Genomic DNA, 17,728 nt, shown 5'->3' with positions numbered 1-17,728 from the left:
AGGTGTAATCTTTCCAAATACTAGTTCCTTACTTCAATGTAACAGTAGTTGTGGGAGCTATGAAAAAGTGTTACTGAGCCTGTATTCTACTATTTCATTATCCCAGACAGTAATGACTGCTTGTCAAATCAGAATAAACTCATAAAGCAATACACATTTCTTTATCACATGCAGTCTAATGATTGATCTAATTTGGGTATGTAACATAATGACTTACATACATATTAAATTTATCATGTTTTCTCAATGATTAACTTTAAGCTCTGTTCTTACGCATGTGACGTTACCTTACATGCTGTTTCTATCAGTGGAGCTTAAATATGGCAAGAATTAATTTGTTTAACTGTACTAATCAAGAGAACAAAAAATTGCCCTTTAGCAAAAGCCTACCACCAATCCAAAAGCACTTCATGTTATTATCGAGATTTTAAGCAAATGTTATTATCATCTGTGTAAATTAATTCTACATGGCATCACTAATCAATATGTACTATCAAAATAATTCCCTCAAAACCACGAATGTATGGGCAAGAAAAGTATTAAGAAGTATGTTGGTTTCTTCTCAGTGGGTATCACAGCTCAACATGTTCAGTGAGCCAACACACCACTATCTCATTGATATTTCATTGAAAAATCAATATTCTGGGTTGATAACAACGGCTAGTTATCAGATTTAAACGCACCTCCAAGCTGGCCGGTTGGGTTTCATGTTGCATGATTAGATAAAAGGGAAAGTCTGATGAGAATCAATTGCTGGCTGGCAGAATTCCCAGCTGGAGAGAATGGTAGCGCCTGATTGGAGTTGCTATGGTGAGGGGACTTGTTGATTTTTCTCCTCCTGCTGCTGCTTGAGAAGAAGTTGGGTGGCTGAAAAGCAAAGAGAAGAGAGAGAAAACTTTGTGGCAATGTGGCCGAAGAACCCATGTGGTCAGTCCATAAAGTGCCAAGAAGTGGAGGTGGTGGGCCTCCTCACTGAACCTTCCTTTCACATGGCAGCACACGCAGCGGAGGTAATTCCCAGGGCCCAGGGCCTTGTTGCAGATTCACTGCTTACATCTTGGGGAACTGCTTCTTTTTTCCTTGTTGCCTTTGTGTTGATAATGTTGCCCCTGAGCTCTTCAGACCGCAAACATGGTATTGCAAAGGCTCAAGGAATGGTAGATTCTTCCAGAACAGAATTGTCAGTTGAGCTCAAGATTTAAATGTGTTATAAGAACTAATGGGTGGAAAGTTAGTTAAAGAGAGATCCAACCTAAAAGGAAGGAGAAATTTTCGAATATAACAATGGATCAATGGAATAGCTTGCCTTCCGGAGTTGTACGTGCTTCATCATTGAAGGTTTTCCAAAATAAACTGGACAACCATTTGACGGGGATGGTGTAAGATCTCTTGCCTTGAGGAGGTTGGACTAGAAGACTTCTCGGTTCCTTTCCAGCCCTATGATTCTATCTTCTATGCTGTCAGTATGCAGTTATAAGGTAGGCTTTTGTAACTTTTAAAAAATAATGCCCCTGACAAACTGTCCATTCCTACATTTCTCGTGGCTTCTGTAGCAGCTAATGGACTTATAAAATAAATAAGCATAAACTAAAATACATTTCCTTCAGTTAAGTAGAAATAAAACTGTCATTTCCTTCATGGTGGAGAAAAACTGCCCACAAGATGACTTTTTTCAAAGGTTTAGTTCAGTTGCTGAAAATCTTTGCAGATGTGGAGAATGTCACACTAGGAGGGAATTATGTCTGCACAAAAAGTACTCAAAAAGTAAATATTCTTACTATCCAAGTAGCTATATGAAGGCTGTTTCTCCTAGGCCGCTTCATGTCAACTCACACATTATTATGAAAAACCAAGAACTAATTAGCTGGGTAGACTAAAAGGGTGTTAACCAATTAAACCCACTGATGGAATGCCTTCTTCATTGACTGTGGAGGAGACATCTATCCTACAACATCTCATCTCCTTTAAAGAGTTGGGAGGGCTACAAAGAAAAGGAAGTAGGGATGTAGGAGAGCTACTATGAACAAAATGGCTAACCCAAAGGGAAGGCAACTAAAATTTTACATTTATCAATATTTCTCAAGAGTAGATTTTTCTGTGAAAATTTTTCTGTGATATTGACCTTCATTCAGATACTTAGCTCTGATGCTACATCATAAATATATGTCAGTTCATTACACGTACTTCCTAGATTATGAGATACAATGAAATATATTGTAGAGAGAGGTGGAAGCTAACCATTCAGTTGAACTGATGCTTGATAATATACATTTCTTGACTTGCAAGTCTCATTTTGCAAGTCCCCATTGCTTAAGCTGTTTTTAGCCATTTTACTCTTGTATAATAAATGCAAAAGAAATTGACATCATTATCACGATAAAACTCTTGCATGATGTATGATATGGAAGTAGAGTTGTATAAATTCCTCTCTTATAGGTGATCCCAAAATATTGTTATTTAAGTAACTTATATGATCTGCTATATGTGTTATAATGGTTATGTTTAGGAGCACTATTATAAAATATAAAACATAGCTCAGTCTTTAAAACTTTTTTCTTGCATATTTAGACTCTTAGGAGAAATTTCCCCACCAAGATAGCTGAGCCTAAAGTACTTCCTTTATTGCAGTTTGCATGGGATGAATATCTACAAGAAAAAAAGAAGGTATATTTTAATTTCTGGTTATATTTTTACAATATGCTTATCTATAGTTAACTACGGTAGTTTTATTATTCCAATTTCAGAATTTGCATACCACACTGAACTGCAAAGTGGTTGTTGAAACTGGTTTGAACAACATGGTAGGTTAAATATAGTTGGCTTATTTCTGATTGTGTGACTTCTATTTCCAAATCAGGGCAAATTAGCCCAAATTAAGGAGAAGTGGTTTGTTTGTGGTCTAACATTATAACATATTATACTAAATTATGATTTGTTGAATAAACCACAATTGACAAAGGCCTTATTCTGTGCTTTCTTATAATCTGGAATTCCACAATAAAACAAGCCAGAAGGAACAATTTATGGTTTAGTATGATGCATTTAATATAACCAGTAATCTACAGTTGAAGAAACAGAAAGACAGGTTAGAAATTCAGCAATAAATAGGAAATCCTGATCAACTTATGTAATACTTTCGAACTTGAATCTTTTAGCAAAAACTCATCGTTATCTTTTGAGATCTATTCTTAATTTTATCACCAATGTAAAATGTTTAGGGATTTTCTATGGTATGTGTATCAGTCTTTAATATTGCCATTTTGTTTCTGATCGCAGGAACTGAGAGGTGAAACATGGGAATATCCATCCAATGTGATGTGCTTTGTTGATGGTCAGCTTCTTGGAGATGAAAAAATGCTGCTGAAATGGGCTTATGATGTTTGGGATTATAAAGACTTTAAACCCACAGCACTTTATGAAGCAATTACATCAGATTTCCTCACAAAATACTTAAAAGCCAAAAAGGTGATATTTGGATTTTTAGAAGTTTCACTGATGGCTATACAATATTTGGAGTTTGCATAAAATCATATGTAATTTATTTGTTTAATTTTATAAAGTTGACTTAGCAAAGGCCTTAGAAAATTAGGGCTAACCAAGATAATTTCAATTCATAGACTTTCTCCCATTTTTAAGTTGCTCTAGTCATCACTTTGTGGCATTTAAACCACATAAATCTTACTAAACACGAACATTAAAATCATAGATTTAAATCCCTCTCTTCTTCCTTATATCATGCTTTACAGATAAACACCAATAATAGCTTCTGACAGATTTATGGCTGTCCAAAATCCCACCCTCCAGGAAAATCCAAACAATCCTCACAAATAAACTAAAATGGATTGCTACTGACATTTCCAGGCCAAGCAAGGATATGGCAGCACCCTTTTTAAATTGAAATATTGAATGCATCTATGTGGGAGGCTGTAGTATATTTCATTATCAGTGATGCTGGAGCCATGATAAGCCAGCTTGTAACTCCAGGGCCATCACTGGCTGCATGAAAATATGCAATATGCCAGTTGAAAAAAAAAATAGAGATTGTCAGTGAGTGAGTAAGTGATTAAAAACAGGCTGCTGAGGTCCAGAGCACAGTCTGAATGGCTGAGCTTGGCAGGAATCATGCACTTCCAAGGCAAATAGCAACTGTCCCATTAACATCTTCCAGCTGCCTCTCAAGGGCATATGAGATTGGCCAATGTCATGAATTCAGAAGAACAGGAAGAAAAAGCCTACACCTTGGAGCACAGCTGCATCTGAAGGCTGTGAATTCTTTGCACGGCTGTGAGCAAACAAACAATTTAGTTTAGGGCTTCACTCTTAACTGGCATAAAGATTCTAATATAGCCATGTCACACCTGAGAGTTTTCTGCCAAATCAAGCCAAGTGTTTAATAAGGGCGAAGTGTCTGGAATGCTGTGAGTTCCTGCCGAGTCTGATGCAAAAATTGGTAATGTACATGATATGGAAGTTTTGATGCAGCTCAGATCTGGGATGGAAAATAAATGTTTGGCCCTTTACCATAAAAGGTTTGTTGAATGGACTACATCAGGGATGTCAAACTCATGACAATACATTGTCGTCACGGGACATATCGCAACTTGTTTTCCCCTTCATTAAACCAGGGTGGGCATGGCCAGCGTGTGACACCACTGGCTGGAGTTTGACACCCCTGGACTACCTTCTCAATCCATTTTGGGGACAAAATGATCCCCAAAAGCTCCCAAAGAAGTCTGCTCCCACCATCTCAAGAATACAGTGTGGAACATAGGCGATCACTCACTGTGAAAGTTCAGAGTTTACCTTGTAAAAACTGTTTTGATCTCAGGCTTAATGCCTGCTAAAATAGAAGTGGTACAATGGAGCTGGAAATAATTTTATCTTAAGCATTCAAAAAGGAGGAAGGTTTTTTTTTAAAAAAAACAAACCATATTTTCAGTATTATTTACTCTAATTTACATTAATACATACTTTTCTCTAAAAAACACTGTTGTTGCCTACAGACAGTTTCAACTGTGGCATGTTTGCAAGCCAAGCTGTTCCTTGACAGGTGTGCTTTCACTATCCTGGTTTATGTGGTGACTTTCATTCCATTTATTTATTTATTTATTTGTTCATTTATTTGTTTGTTTGTTTATTACTAAATTTATACACCACCTACCTCCCTATCCAAAGCTATCCATTTACTTCACTGAGTTCCATATAGTCCTTCATAGAACCCTTTATGAAGCTTTGGCACACCCACCCCAGCAGAGGTTCAGTAACAGTGAAGAAGTGGAAAACTTGGGGATGACCAGGAATTAATTCAACCCTTAAAACACAGCTTGCCTACCGAATGTAAATCTCTTCTCCTTGCTTAAACTTCACAGATACATTGGATTATTCTATATATCCTCAGTTCACATTTGATTTAAGACGAATCCTGAGCCTCTGCTATTAACATGTACCCTGGAATGCTTTCCAGACTCATCCATATGATGCCTGAGTTCTTTTGGAAGTTTAGTTGATGATTACTGATCAAATCTCCTAAATATTGACAAGCTATAGCTTCAGGGAAATACTGATGAAATTGACTCCTTACTGGAATTTGACCCTTTGCCTTCTGCAGCATGACACAGAGTCAGAAGGGTGTAATATTTATCCAGTGATTCATTCACTTTAACCATAGGGTTTGGTTTCTTTATCTTGGCAGCATATGTTTGTTTTCATGGAAATAGCCATTCAGGAAGCTTCGATTGGAAAATTGCTCTTTGAGGTAAGTTGCCTAAGGAAAAGACAAACAATCCTTGTTTTTATTTGGAAGCAAATAAACTTATGTTCAAAACTGTTACTTAAACACTTAAGGCCCAATTCCTGATGTAAAATCAACTACACGTTAGAACGTGGATGGAAGTTAGAGAATGAGTGCTCATCAGAATTATTTGGATGACAATGCAATAGTGTGTACAACATTTCTGGTCTCTAGAGCCTAAATTTTGTCGCTTCAGCTTGGTCAAGTATTGGTTTGATCAGTCAGTTTTATTTTAAAATATTTTGTGCCCACTAATGGGTGTAAAGTTGTAAATTTTATGAAATCTATTTTTATATAAGTATTTAAAAATGCATGTGAAAAGTGTCAACTTAGAATGTCAAACTCCCAGCCCATGGACTGGATGCATCATGTGCTGCCCACTCCCAGTTTAGCGAAAGGGGGGAAAAGTCCCAATGTGTTATGTGACTCCGCCATGACTATGTGAGTTTGACACCCCTGCCTTAGAAGGTACAATCCCTTGTACCTTGTACAGTATATGTATGCATAGGCATATGTGTAATAAAGAGAAAGGAATGACTTTTAAAGATGCAATGCCTCCTCAGAACATAAAAACAAATATATTTTGATTTAGATTGTTTTCAAATGCAAGCTTATGCTTACTTGATGAAATAAATGTTTAAAACTTAAAGGATTTATTAAAGCTGCAATCCAGTAGATTACTACCAATTCTCCTCAAACTTTTCCAATCAAACAGTTCTCTCTCTCTCTCTCTCTCTCTCTCTCTCTCTCTCTCTCTCTCTCTCTCTCTCTGTATGTATGTATGTATGTATGTATGTATGTATGTATGTATGTATGTATTTGTGTTACAACCCCTGGTATGCCCTTTATTTATTTATCAGCACAAATACAACACATGTATGTGTGTGTGTGTGTGTGTGTGTGTGTTGTATTTGTATCTCTATCTCTGTATGCATGGATATTGAATTTCTGCATTATGTCCTTATGAACATTCCCAAATGATTCACAGCAGGGACGTGCGGTCAGGGGAGGCAGGGGAGGCAGAGCCTCACCTCTCTTCATGAAATAATAGTATATAATATTATATACTATATATATATAGTATAGTAACGACGAGAACCTTCCCCCAGTCGCTTTCGTGGCTTCGTCATCCGGGAGCGCCGACAACATTTCTGCCTCCGCAATATGCAGTCGCGCGGAGCGTGCAAAGTCCAGCAGAGGCAGGAAGGTTCTCGTCGTTCCCCAGTCGCTTTCAAGGACTGCGGAGCGCGAGCCTTCGGAGCATGCTCAGAAAGGCGGGGAATGGGATCACGTGTGCTGGAGGCTGAGGCAGCCTCAGTCTCCAGCACACGTGGTCCCATTCCCCGCCTTCCTGATGACGTCACCAGCCTTAAACCTCACCGCACGTCACTGATTCACAGTAAATGTAAAATAAGCTATTGCAACATGCAAATACTAAAATTAATAAGTTATCATAACATGGAAAATAGATCGGTGCATTCCTTCTCTTGAAACATAAACCAAAAGCTCTTTAGAAGAAAAGGAGTTTAAAGAACTCCTGAAATATAATTGAAAAATTGCCAGGAGAACCCCTTGGCAAGGGACAGGTGTTCCAAAAGAGAGGCAACACCATTGCCAAGGGCTGTTAGCATTATTGCTTTATTGGTCGGCTGAGATGGGTGAAATGATAGTGAGCAGTTGGATTGAGGCAGAAAAGTAATTCTGTGTCACCATAAAATAATAGAACAGATAACAGTAGGAGGCCATGCTCAAGACCTCAACCTCTGAATCATTTCTTTGTTCCTGTTTTAAAATGCATTGTCTTTTCTCATGAGGATAAAACACTCATTTAAAAAAGATATCACAATCTTTGATTTAAAAAAATCTGGAATATACATAATTAATTGTGATCCTTTCATCTTATAAATTAATGTAATGTTTCTTTTCCTACTGACCTCAGGATCTGAGCTTCTGAAATTTTCCATATTTTTCTATTTTCCAGCTCTATTCTGATATCTGCCCCAGAACATGCCATAATTTCAAGTGTTTATGTACAGGAGAGAAAGAGAACCCTGAGTCTGGACTGGTACTCACTTACAAGGATTCAATTTTTCATCGAATTGTAAAAAATGGCTGGATACAAGGAGGAGGTATGTACTGAAACCTGTTCATGGAGTGAAGTATGGGACAGGTTTGGTATACTACCCAGCATGTGAGTGTGTTCTTCCACCCCATCACCAGAATAAAACCAAACCTTAAGATAAGAATTATACTTTTAGATAATCACATGTCGGCAAATAAAAAAGCATGGAGGAAAAATAAAACATGGAGGAATTTGTACACAAAATTTAAAGTTTATATAAATTCATCTGGATGGAAGCCTTTTATTCAGATAGAAGCAAGCCTACACATAGAATAGTCATTAAGTATATATTAATTTAATAAAGATGTTGTGGGATTTCTGTTACAACAAAATATGTGAACTTGTGGTCCTCTGACTGCTGCTGAATTATCCTTCCCAGGGACCCAAGCAAACATGACCAGTCCTGGATGTCGAGAGTTGTATTTCAGCAATAACTGTAATACTATGAGTTTCCTATATTGCAGGATCTGTTAATAATAACCATTAAACTAACTCTTCCCAATGCCATGAAATATATAAGGGCTTCTCAAGCGTGGCTACGTATATAAAGTTCTAGACAACCGTTTCAGTGAAAGGGAACTATTAGAATCATTTTACAGATAATCTATAAAATAGTCATTTATATATAATTTTGTGCTTTTCCTTTTTCTGATATTTTTCCGAATTTTGCTTCAGGACAAAAATTACAATTCATAATATTATATATGACAGTGTCATTTAAAATTCTGTTTTCTGATATCAAAAATAATATATTAATTTATTGTATTTTTCATAATGCACATAGATATAAATGGTGGAAGAGGAACTGGAGGTGAATCCATATATGGACCCGTGTTTGAAGGTAGATGTATTTTCTTAAACAAAGCTGGTCCTACACAAATAGCAGATATGTGTTTCACACATATCATAGGCAATGATTATATCCTAGATGTAAAAAATAATCATCTAAGAGAAACAGAATTGAAAGAAATAGTGTAAAATAGAGTTACGGAGATATTGAGGCTCTTACTTTAATCAGTGTAATGCAAAAGCCAATCATTTGTATTATAAGTGCCATTTCCCACTTCCCCTTCCTCATAAAAAGGGTCAGGTTTGAGCTAAAGAGATTCAAAAGCAGTTTAGAACTCATATGTTCCAAATTCTTGATAGTTCACAAGGTGTTTAGATTTTTGGCCATCATCACCAGGAGAGGTAAAGCTATAAAAGAGGTTGATAAGCATGGAGAGCAATATACTATTCCTAGGAAATACAGAGCAAATCATTGTCATGTTAAGGAATAGTGGGAGCTCGATTTTGAGGTATATTAGTGAATTGTACATAATAGGTATTCCTCAACTTTCTGTCTAAAACTGGGAATGATCAATACTTTTTTCTGGTTGCATTATAGATATTACAATGAACTAAGGCAAGCATACAAGCGAATATAATGCTAGAAAAAGAAAATTAGTGGACCATAGAGAACTGTGCTTACACTATAGCCTTATTTTCAGGGAGCCAGGATAATAAGAAACTTAGTTTCAGACCCAACCAGGTCTGTTTAGGGCCAAACCAATTCCCCCTAAATCAAATGATTCAGCCTATGTCATCTGAGAGGTAAACTACTCCTTCTGGTGTCCATGATCAAGAAATCTCAGAGATGCTCTACAAAAACAAAGCATGTCTACATGTACTTCAACTCCACTTCAATGGGAGAGTAAAACCATAAAGAGAAACAAGTGAAACTATGTATTATGGTGCTGACTGTGATGAAGGACCAGGGAAAGAGGACTATTAAAAGGGAAGCAACAGCCTCCTAGCCTCTTTTGCAAGAACTGGAAAGACTAAGAAAATGACCTCTGGATTGACTAATCAAGGCTTCTTAACTTGTGCAGATTAATTCAATGGGGATAAAGACAGTTCCATCCGCCTTGGTATTTGTATGTTTATATGTAGGTACATCCACACATGCACACCAATATATTGCTTATTGTACTGTTTTTAGATGAAAGTTTTGCAGTTCCCCATGATAAGAGAGGGATTCTCGGAATGGTCAACAAAGGACGTCACACCAACGGGTCCCAATTCTACATCACATTACAACCTGCACCATATCTGAATACCAAATATGTGGCTTTTGGGTATGTGTAAAACGTCACGCTGGGTATCCCAAGTATAAATATTGTAACTGAAACATGGGAACATTTTCTTTTCTTTTTTAATGTTTCTCTCCTGCCTTTCTTCTATCATGGAACTCAAACCAATATTAGTGGGACGATTCACTGAAGTGAGGTAGCTGCATTATTCTATCTTGTGGAACACCACAGTGGTGTAATCCTCTGAGGTCTGCTACCGGTTCAGTGAGTCTGCCACCGAGTGCACGATTTGTGCACGCATGTGTGCCTGAGGGGCTAAAAAAAGAACATTTTGAAGTTTGGGTCGCCACGATGTAGAAAAGATGTGGAGACTCTAGAAAGAGTGCAGAGAAGAGCAACAAAGATGCTTAGGGGACTGGAGACTAAAACATATGAAGAACGGTTGCAGGAACTGAGTATGTTTAGTTTAATAGAAAGAAGGACTAGGAGAGACATGATAGCAGTGTTCCAATATCTCAGGGGCTGCCACAAAGAAGAGGGAGTCAAACTATTTTCCAAGGCACCTGAGGGTAGAACAAGAAGCAATGGGTGGAAACTAATCAAGGAGAGAAGCAACTTAGAACTGAGGAGAAATTTTCTGACAGTTAGAACAATTAATCAGTGGAACAGTGGAACAGCTTGCCTCCAAAAGTTGTGAATGCCCCAACACTGGAAGTCTTTAAGAAGATGTTGGATAGTCATTTGTCTGAAATGGTATAGGGTTTCCTGCCTAGGCAGGGGGTTGGACTAGAAGACCTCAAAGGTCCCTTCCAACTCTGCTATTGTATTGTGTATTGAAGTCTTGCGAGTCTGCAAAGGTAAGTAGAACAGAGGGGGGGGGAAATCCGCTGTGATTTAGATTAGCTAGAAAGCAGGGAATAGCTAATATAAATCGCGCGTCACAGCTGATCGTCGCCCAGCAGATCATCGGAAATATTGGTTCGCCTGACCAGGTAGCATTTCACCCCTGGAACATCATGCTCCCAACAATCCAGCAGGCAACCCATCCTTTTAGCCGCCTGGAAGGTCTTCAAGACTGGCTGTTTTTCCAGGCATTGGGGCAGAGTGATAAGAGCTGTTGGGTGACTATTGGGGAATCCTAGAAGATGGTTGGGGTACCAAGTGTTTTAGTTCATTTTAGTTTTTCTTTCTTGATTATATGGTTTATAATTTTATTACTGCTAAGAGCAGCCCAGAGTTGTATTTCAAGATGGTCGGCCATAGATATCAAATAAACAAACAAATAGTAAACTATGGCTTAATACCAATCCAACTGACATAAATTCCAAGGATTTACTTGGGTTTCTTTTTTAATTATTACTTCAGACAGGTGATCGAGGGCTCAGAGGTTCTCCGGGAACTGGAACTAATACATACCTTAAATGAGAGACCAGTGCTACCATGCAGAATTATTAATTGTAATGTTTTCCAGCCATGATTACGGTAGATGTTAATGTAATTTAATTGTAGAGTATAGCTCTGTTCTGATCGTATGACTTGTAGTAGTTAAAAAGTTGACAAATAAAAATTACTTTTCAATTTTTGCAAAAGAATAAAAGCACTTGTCCTTTTCCTTTCCAAAGCAAAATAGTCATATGAAAAAGAAAGTACATCTTATTTGAATTGTATGGTTATATATCTGAGGACATAGTAAAAATCATTTGGTCCTTAGCAGTTCTTAAAACTATCGGTAGATAAAATACAGGCTCAGATGAACAACAACACTTGACATATTACATACATCATGTCATTCATTATTTTACAAAAAGCAAGCCAAAATGGAGAAGCCAAGTGTTGGGCAATCATGTGATGTTTTGCTTAATGGTGCACTTAGTGATGGAATTGCAATTAGGGTCACTAAGAGAGGACTACCTGTATGCATATAATCATACTCTTGAATATTTTGGGCTACAAAATATTATGGAACCTATTATGGAACTTGAAGAGCACCCAGAGGCTTCAGCTGGTCCGCGCGGGTTATCATGGGGGTACCTAGGTGCTCCCATGTTACACCCCTTTTAGGCGGCCTGTACTGGTTGCCAGTTGTTTTCCGGGTGCGATTCAAGGTACTAATTATGACTTTTAAAGCGCTCCATGGCTTAGGCCCAGGGTACTTGCGAGACCACCTACTGCCACCAGTAGCCTCCCACCGTCCAGTGCGATCCCACAGGGTTGGCCTCCTCAGGGTGTCATCGGCCAGATAGTGTTGGCTGGCGACCCCCAGGGGGAGAGCCTTCTCTGTGGGAGCATCTTCCCTCTGGAATGAGCTGCCCCCGGAGCTTCGCATAATCCCGACCTCCGATCCTTCCGACGCGCCCTAAAAAGTTGGCTTTTCCAGCAAGCCGGCCTGGCCTGTTAATTTTATCTAATTTTTAAAATGTTATTGTTATATTAATTGGGGTTTTTTTTTTGGATACTTATCTAATTTTCTTTTAACTTTTGTGATATGTGTTTTTTAATGTTGTACACCGCCCTGAGTCCTTTGGGAGAAGGGCGGCATATAAATCCAATAAATCCAATCCAATCCAGATGGCAGCAGAAAGTTCCCCACAGCTCTTTTCTGCTATCTAGTGTAAAACTGGCTTCAGCAGCCCATGTTGATGGCTTCACCTTTGGGCGCAGTACGATATATATGGGTGTACTGGATGGATGGATGGATGCCTTCAAGTCAGTCTCGACTCTCGGTGACTGCCTAGAAAGTCCCTGCACTTTTCTTGATGAGATTTTGGAAGTGGTTTGCCATTCCCTCCTTCCTTCCATAAGACAATGACTGGCCCAAAGTCATCATCTAGCTTTGTGTCTAAGGTAGGACTAGAATTCTTAATGTCCCAGTTTCTAGCATGAAGCCCCAACCACTACACCAAATTGGCTGGTGCAGCCTGTGGATTGGGTTTTTTTTTAGCCCAGAACAGACTGGATTCAGAATATCATCATTACAAGCAACTAAATCTGAGGCTGAGAGTGGTATTATACTTTTAGAAGGAAATAAGGCACAATGACGTACCAGTTTTGCCCTAGCCTGAAAATCTGTGTTATCATTTACTAGCTGAACGTTCATTCTGGTGGACAAAGGATCCCTTTTATCACTTGGGAGAGCCTAGTGCCACTTTGGCTCTCCACAATGCTGCTAATCAAAGCACAACTTATAAATTATTTATTTAGAACTTTTATATAGTGCCCAACTCCAATAATGTGACTCTGGGTGGTCAAAAATACAAAAGAGAAAAAGCACATACGGTACCACTAAAGTGAACTAAAATGTTTCAAAGATGATCAGAATTAAAAGACATCTCTCCATTTTTCCACCTGTATACCCAGCAAGCTATCATACAACATTGCATAGGATAGAGATGGACATAAAAAGAGAAGTCTATAATACTTTCAAGATGGATAAAGTTTTGGATTTATGTTTTGGACTTGTTGACTCAAGGGGGATAAACTACTGAGTTTGTTGCTAAATCACATGTTAGATTTTAAAGGATATCTTCTGAAGATAAAGATTTTTGTGACAAAATACTTGATTAATCTGAACTCAAGTTATAAAATCTGTAAAACAGAGGTCAAGATAGCTGAGGAATATACTGAGTAAATAAGTAAATAAGAACATTGTGAAAGACTTATCTGAGTTTCTAAAAAGAGCATTTTCTACAGACTGAGTTGTTCAAAGAGAATTAGATTTGTTTAACTAAACAAATTCATTTGCTATTTTAACACTGTCAGGCATTTCATAACCAATGAAATAACACTCTTTTCTTATTCAGGAAGCACTAAAGAGATTCTCTAATTTTAATATTATCCAATTACATGTTTTGTTATTCATCTTGAAGAGAATCACAATGAATTATGAGGTATATTTGATTTATTCAAATATAAACCAAAACCAAATGGACCTCTGATTAGACTGGTAAAGAATTTATTCATCATAACAATGCTTTTTTTTTAAAAAACAAAGTTTTATTGGTTTTTTTAACATTTTACAAGGGAAAAAGGTAAAGGAAAGGTTACAAATTTTGGCAGTTGCGATGTGCGGTAGGTGCCCTCTCCTCTCCATACTCATAGTATACATTTACACAAAATTCATTGCTAAGTAGTAACATATAGTCAGCATATAAATTCAGTTAGTAATTTCGGTCAGTTTATATCAGGTGGATTTTCTTGCTCATTTTTGTGATCTGAGCTTTCTCGGTATTGCCCCATCTCCCCCTGCCGACAGAGCTCCGGCCCCTCCCGTGTCCTGTATGTCTGTTGAAGAGTCATCTGGTTTTTCTAAGAGTGGTTTATTTTTTTCCATAAAGGCCTGCGCCTCTATGGGTGTATTAATTCTAACTCTTGTGTCCTCCCAGAATATTAGCATACCTTCAGGCATCAGCCATCTGAACCACACCCCCTTCTGGTATAATTTTTCTTTTTCCCCTCACTTTCTTGGGGATCTGTTTCAGAATGGTTATCTCCCTATCTTGGTATGTCAAGGCTTGCCCCCTTTGTGCACTCAGAATTTCATCTCTTGTACTTTTTCTGAGAAATTTAATGTGTACCTCCCTGGGTACATTGTGTGTTCTAGCGTAGGCTGAGTTCACTCTATAAACCAGATCTATTTCCCACCCCATCTGTTGTTTGTCTTTCTGGATGTATTCAGCCAAAATACTTGTCATGATGTCCCTTATATTTTCATCATCTGCCTCCATCACGTTTTGGAATCTAAGGTAAAAGGACATTCTCTCAAACTCTATTTTCATCTGTTGGGTGTCAAGTTCTTTGTTTCCCTTCTGCACCCCTTCCATCCCCTCCCTCATCTCAGCCGTCCCACCCTCCAAAAGATCCAGTCTCTGTGAGTTCTTATTAATTTGGGTCTGGTTCTCTTTAATTTCTTCTTTCATCTCCTTCAGTTGTTTCTTTATTTCCTCTTGTCCCTGTAGGAGTTGCTGGAACATTTGTTGAAACTCTGTAGTTTTAGGTTGCATCAAAGCTGTTATCGTTGATTGTGTACTAGGACTGGAGATTGCAGATGTCGGGGCAGAGGCAGCAAAGCCAGGCTTTCCAGGAGGTGGTTTTTTGGGTGGCATTGTTTATGGATTAAAGAGTTCAGTCAGTGTAGAGAATGATCAGTCAGAAAGGCAGAACAGCCAGGAGAGTCCAGGAGACAGAAGGTCCAGGCAGAAGAGATTTTTTTTCCCTAATCACCCTGGCAATAGAGCAAAGTTTTTCACTCCAGGGAGTTCAAAGGAAAGCAATCAACAAGAGATTTGTCTGAGTAGCACGGAGACAAAGACCGGAAGCCTGAAGATTTAAAGGTGGAGTCAGGTTTCACAGTTCATAAAGACAATGGAAGTGTGCCATCTTGCCCTGCCAGCTTCGGGTTTAGAGGCAAAAAACAAAGTTTTCAAAGTTCAAAGTTCCCAAAGTTTCCAGATCATCATTATGTTATGGGATTAAATCCGAAAATTCACTTAGTAAGGGCGTGACATCATTGGTTGGCTCTCCCCCTCCTCCTTCCCCTGGGGCTGAGAGCAGAATTGTTTCCAGCTGCCTGTCCGAGGGGGGGGGGAAATCCCCCTCCCTCCAGCCGCGCCTCTCCAAATCAAGCCGAAAGGGAAAAAAAACTTAAACTGCTGACAGTTTCTTCAACTTGGTAAGGAGAATGGAGGGAAGTTTACACCTCACCGCACCGCAGCCGTGTCCTTCTGCTCTCTTTTTCTCCATACAGCCTCACAGCGAAGACGCCTGAGCGTCTCCCCATCGTGCTCCCCAGTGCCTGGAGCGAGGCGGGGGGGGCCCACCGGCCACCGCCGATCCAGGGATCCCCCGCGGTGCCGCCCCTCCAGCAGGAGCCTCTACGGGGCGTCCTGTGCCCCCCAAGGAGTGGGGAAGCCCACCGGGGAAGCGCGGGGCGAGCAAGACTTGCCCGTCGGGGTCAGCCGCCGGAACCGGAACTCTGAATTTATTCATCATAACAATGCTTAAGCATTAGTGATCTGCCATCTTTTGTAGCTGAGGCTGGATTTGAGCTTTGAGTGGTAGGGCCAAAACAAAATTAATATTCGGATTAATTTGTATTAAAGTTTAAGTACATTTATACATTTAGTACATTAAATCAACATCACAGCTTGATGACAACTTTTAAAGGGATTCTTGGAGACTGGTCTTATGTGATTTTAACGTGATAATGATGTGTCAGTAAAAATATTATGGGTCAATCTCAAAGGTGGTGTTCAAAAGGAAACTGGACTGTCTTGTTTTTTCCCCACTGCAGCTTCTTGGATGAAGAAGGAAAAAAACAAGAAATCCCAGTTGTCTTTTGAACAATACTTTTGGGACTATCATAACCTGGATAACAGAGAAACTCCAGACATTATGGTTTTTGTGTTATCATTTGCATCCAGTCAGTGATGTGCAGGCAGGTGAGGCAAGTGAGGCAGAGCCTCACCACTCTCATCATGAAAAGAAAAAAATGTAAAAGGAAAAAGCTGAGCTAGTTGCTGCCTCATCGTGGTTGACTCTGCTTAACTGTTAAAAAAAGCCTCTAAAAAAGCACCCTCTACTATGAGGCAGGAGAACTGCATGCCTCCTCTAGTCTGACTTTAGGCGTTTTATGAACACTCGAGCAGAGTTAAGCAAGGGTTAAAAGCCTAAAAATTCATGACATAGTTGAGGCAGCAGTTCTCCTGCCTCATAGTAGAGGGCGCTTTTTAGAGGCTTTTTTAAACAGTTAAGCAGAGTCATCCACGGAAGCCAGGCAAAGAGCCATGCTGTAGCACACACACTTTCCCCCAGCCTCTTTCTTTTGGAAGGCTCGGATCGGTTCCCTCCGGCTTCTCTGGCTCTTCTCTCACCCCAGCCTGCCAGCAGGAGGTGAGTGGGTGGGCTTTATTGCGTTCCAGGCATTTCCCACCCAGACAGCAGGCTGCATTTGCAATGGTGGAGGTGTTTGGGGAAGGCAGCAGGGGAATGGGGGGGGGGGTGGCAGAGGAGCTGCTTTCAAGCCACTGGAAAAGATATCCAATCCAATTTGTGTGTGTGTGTTTGTTTGAGAGAGAGAGAGGGAAGGGGGTAGGAGAGAGAGTCCAATCCAACTTGTGTGTGTCTGTGTGTGTGTGTGTGTGTGTGTGTGTGTGTTTGAGAGAGGGGGAGGAAGGGAGAGAGAAACAAATGCTGTTGTTTTAAATTGGAACTGAGCATGCCTGGCTGTGGAATTCTGGGAGTTGAAGTCCACAAGTCTAAAAATATTTGAAACCCACCACTGTGTCAGTGCCTCACCAGCCATAAACTTTACCGCACGTCACTGCATCCAGTGATGTTTCAGGAGTGGCGCACTACCAAATTACTGCCCTTTGGAGGATAATAACTGATATATTTCAATCTACAGCTTACGAATTGATTGGGCTTCATAGATTCACCTTACATAACAGTGGTTGAACTCACAATTCCCCTCATCAGATTTTAGGAAAGACACTATAAACACGAGACAAAGTACTCCCAGAAACATCCCAAATCTATATATATTTCAGAGTACAGGTTGTATGGAGGGTTTTTTTTTAAATGCAAAAGGGGATGGGGAATTGTCCCATATGTAGAGCAACTATCCTCCTTAGGGAAAGGCAGGCAGTAAAACCATCAACCCAACCTGCTAAACCTGTTCAACCACTAGTTTTTAACTGTTCTGGTTAAAATGGGAGAAGGAGTGAAGGGATATATCAGTTTATCAAT

The 17,728-nt window shown here is 39.3% G+C and overlaps 1 protein-coding gene across 4 annotated transcripts; it reads left to right on the top strand.

Annotated features, from left to right (window-relative positions):
- The first annotated feature begins 649 nt into the window (after positions 1-649).
- Positions 650-11,537, top strand: PPIL6 (peptidylprolyl isomerase like 6). Of its 4 annotated transcripts, none has more exons than XM_081944944.1 (8): positions 650-1,010; positions 2,629-2,664; positions 3,277-3,465; positions 5,693-5,755; positions 7,773-7,920; positions 8,698-8,754; positions 9,895-10,030; positions 11,351-11,537. In XM_081944944.1, the coding sequence occupies exons 1-8, from the start codon at positions 906-908 to the stop codon at positions 11,460-11,462; spliced, it is 846 nt and encodes a 281-aa protein (XP_081801070.1). In that variant the 5' UTR covers positions 650-905; the 3' UTR covers positions 11,463-11,537. The 4 variants fall into 4 exon arrangements, with proteins under 4 accessions (XP_081801070.1, XP_081801069.1, XP_081801071.1 ...); XM_081944943.1 differs by having other exon boundaries at positions 2,569-2,664; XM_081944946.1 differs by lacking the exon at positions 650-1,010 and adding an exon at positions 1,027-1,478 and having other exon boundaries at positions 2,569-2,664.
- The last annotated feature ends 6,191 nt before the right edge of the window (positions 11,538-17,728 follow it).

Source organism: Natrix helvetica (genome assembly GCF_964273705.1).
Source record: "Natrix helvetica genome assembly, chromosome: 2".
Taxonomy (NCBI): Eukaryota; Metazoa; Chordata; class Lepidosauria; order Squamata; family Natricidae; genus Natrix; species Natrix helvetica.
Note: the sequence above shows the minus strand (reverse complement) of the source record. Positions and strands in the feature narration are given on the sequence as shown.

What these genes read in the sequence shown, in the direction of transcription:
- PPIL6 (XM_081944943.1), top strand. Translation starts at nt 906, where the DNA reads ATGTGGCCGAAGAACCCATGTGGTCAGTCCATAAAGTGCCAAGAAGTG. An exon ending in ATATGGACCCGTGTTTGAAG is followed by an intron (nt 8,755 to 9,894) that starts GTAGATGTATTT and finishes TACTGTTTTTAG; the next exon opens with ATGAAAGTTTTGCAGTTCCC. An exon ending in ACCAAATATGTGGCTTTTGG is followed by an intron (nt 10,031 to 11,350) that starts GTATGTGTAAAA and finishes TTATTACTTCAG; the next exon opens with ACAGGTGATCGAGGGCTCAG.